The 1,603-nt window shown below is 28.6% G+C and overlaps 1 protein-coding gene across 1 annotated transcript in view; it reads left to right on the top strand.

Annotated features, from left to right (window-relative positions):
* LOC145074607 (uncharacterized) overlaps positions 1-607 on the top strand; it is a 1,919-nt gene extending 1,312 nt beyond the window's left edge. The window contains exons 4-6 of the mRNA XM_079020960.1: positions 1-40; positions 152-279; positions 389-607. The exon at positions 1-40 is cut by the window's left edge and continues 41 nt beyond it. Of these exons, the coding sequence (XP_078877086.1) occupies positions 1-40; positions 152-279; positions 389-431 (211 nt within the window). The 3' untranslated portion in view covers positions 432-607. The remainder of the gene's footprint in view (positions 41-151; positions 280-388) is intronic.
* Positions 608-1,603: the final 996 nt, after the last annotated feature.

Raw genomic sequence — 1,603 nt, 5'->3', positions numbered from 1 at the left:
AGTTGCAAGATTTTTGGGATGTGCGCATTGGATCATCCAGGTCCAGTTTCCACCTTTGTCCAATCAACATCAGTGTCAATACATCAAATACAGTATAACCTGTTCTGTTTTGTCATGTCATGTCTGACACATTGTCTGTGTTAACGATCAGGTGTATGAATCTGCTGGAGCGTATCTGTTCTTGCTGGGAAGCGGCTACTTTTGGTTGCCGATGGTGTTGGTAGCGGAGGCGGTTCAAACACTGATTTTGGCAGACTTTTGTTATTATTATGTTAAGAGGTAATCTAATGGTTTTTTTTTTTTTTTTTTTTTTTTTTTTTAATTAAATTGTTAGATTAGATATAATATATAGTTTATTAATGTTATGGTTTTGTGTATTATATTGCAGTGTTGTGAACGGTCGACTTTTAGTCAGTTTGCCACCTGTCTAAGTTTGGTTGGTGAAACGTGTATATGATGTTTACAAGTTTTTGATGGATGGTGGTAAACTAAAGTTTCCGGGTCTTTTTTTATCTTCTCATTCTAGTGAGATGTAGCAATGAACTCACGGAAATGTATCATCTAAACTTGTTTTTTTTTTTTTTTACTTTGAATGCTTTTTTTTTTTTTTGAAAAGAAAAATTAGGGTGGGTGACTTTTGGAAAGAATGAGAGTCGTATGCTAAATTTTGGATTGGCTGTCAACTTGAACTAAAAGTGTATTGGTTGATATCGGTTCACCAATATTTCTTTTGTTTAATTTTGCCATTTGTGGAGTAGTTAATACATTAAATGTGATTAACAAATCATGAGTTTTTTTTGATAAAAATTATTTCGAAGACAAGCCCTTTGTCCACGAATATTTCAACGCGTTTTCCTTTATTTTTGTTCTTTTCTTGTAATTATGAAACAAATTCTTGCAAGTTGACCTTTTTGCCTATTACACTAATATGATGCAAATCGTTTCACTTTATTAAACCTTCAAATATATATATATATATATATATATATATATATATATATATATATATATATATATATATATATATATATAACATTTACAATGCAAATATTTATAGGGATTAAAATTTGAGAGGTAACCATTGTGTTTGGTGATAAGCCAATTTATTTTTCGAATTTGAACTTTTTTAAGTTGTTATTGGTAAGTTAAAAAGTAGTTCACCAGCTAACTTTCTAAAAAACTATTTAAACTAGTTATTTTAGAGATTTAAAAAAAAAATTCAAAAATACCTCATTGAATTATAAAAAAACATATTTTTCTAAATGTCATTTATATGTTATTTTATATTCACTTAGTTTATCGATTAATTTTACCAAACATTATTTTTTATCAATTATCACTTTACTATCAGTTAGTTTTTTATATAATAACTAGCTTCTTAGTTATCAGCCAACTTTTCAGCTAGTATGTTAAACATAACTTTAGATTAAAAAAATGTTAAAAAAAAAATAGCACTGTGTGTTTATTCATAAGGTTGAACAATATCGTAAACATTTTTTACATCGGCAAACCGATGTGGCATGTTTTACCGATGGTGAACATAGGCCTTTTACCGTTTAAATTGTGCATCTCCTTTTTGTTTTGCATCCATGTCAACTAGTGA

This window comes from Lactuca serriola, chromosome 9 (genome assembly GCF_051521515.1).
Source record: "Lactuca serriola cultivar US96UC23 chromosome 9, Lser_US96UC23_V15, whole genome shotgun sequence".
In the NCBI taxonomy this organism is placed as follows: domain Eukaryota; kingdom Viridiplantae; phylum Streptophyta; class Magnoliopsida; order Asterales; family Asteraceae; genus Lactuca; species Lactuca serriola.
This window is presented reverse-complemented; position numbering and strand designations above follow the sequence as displayed.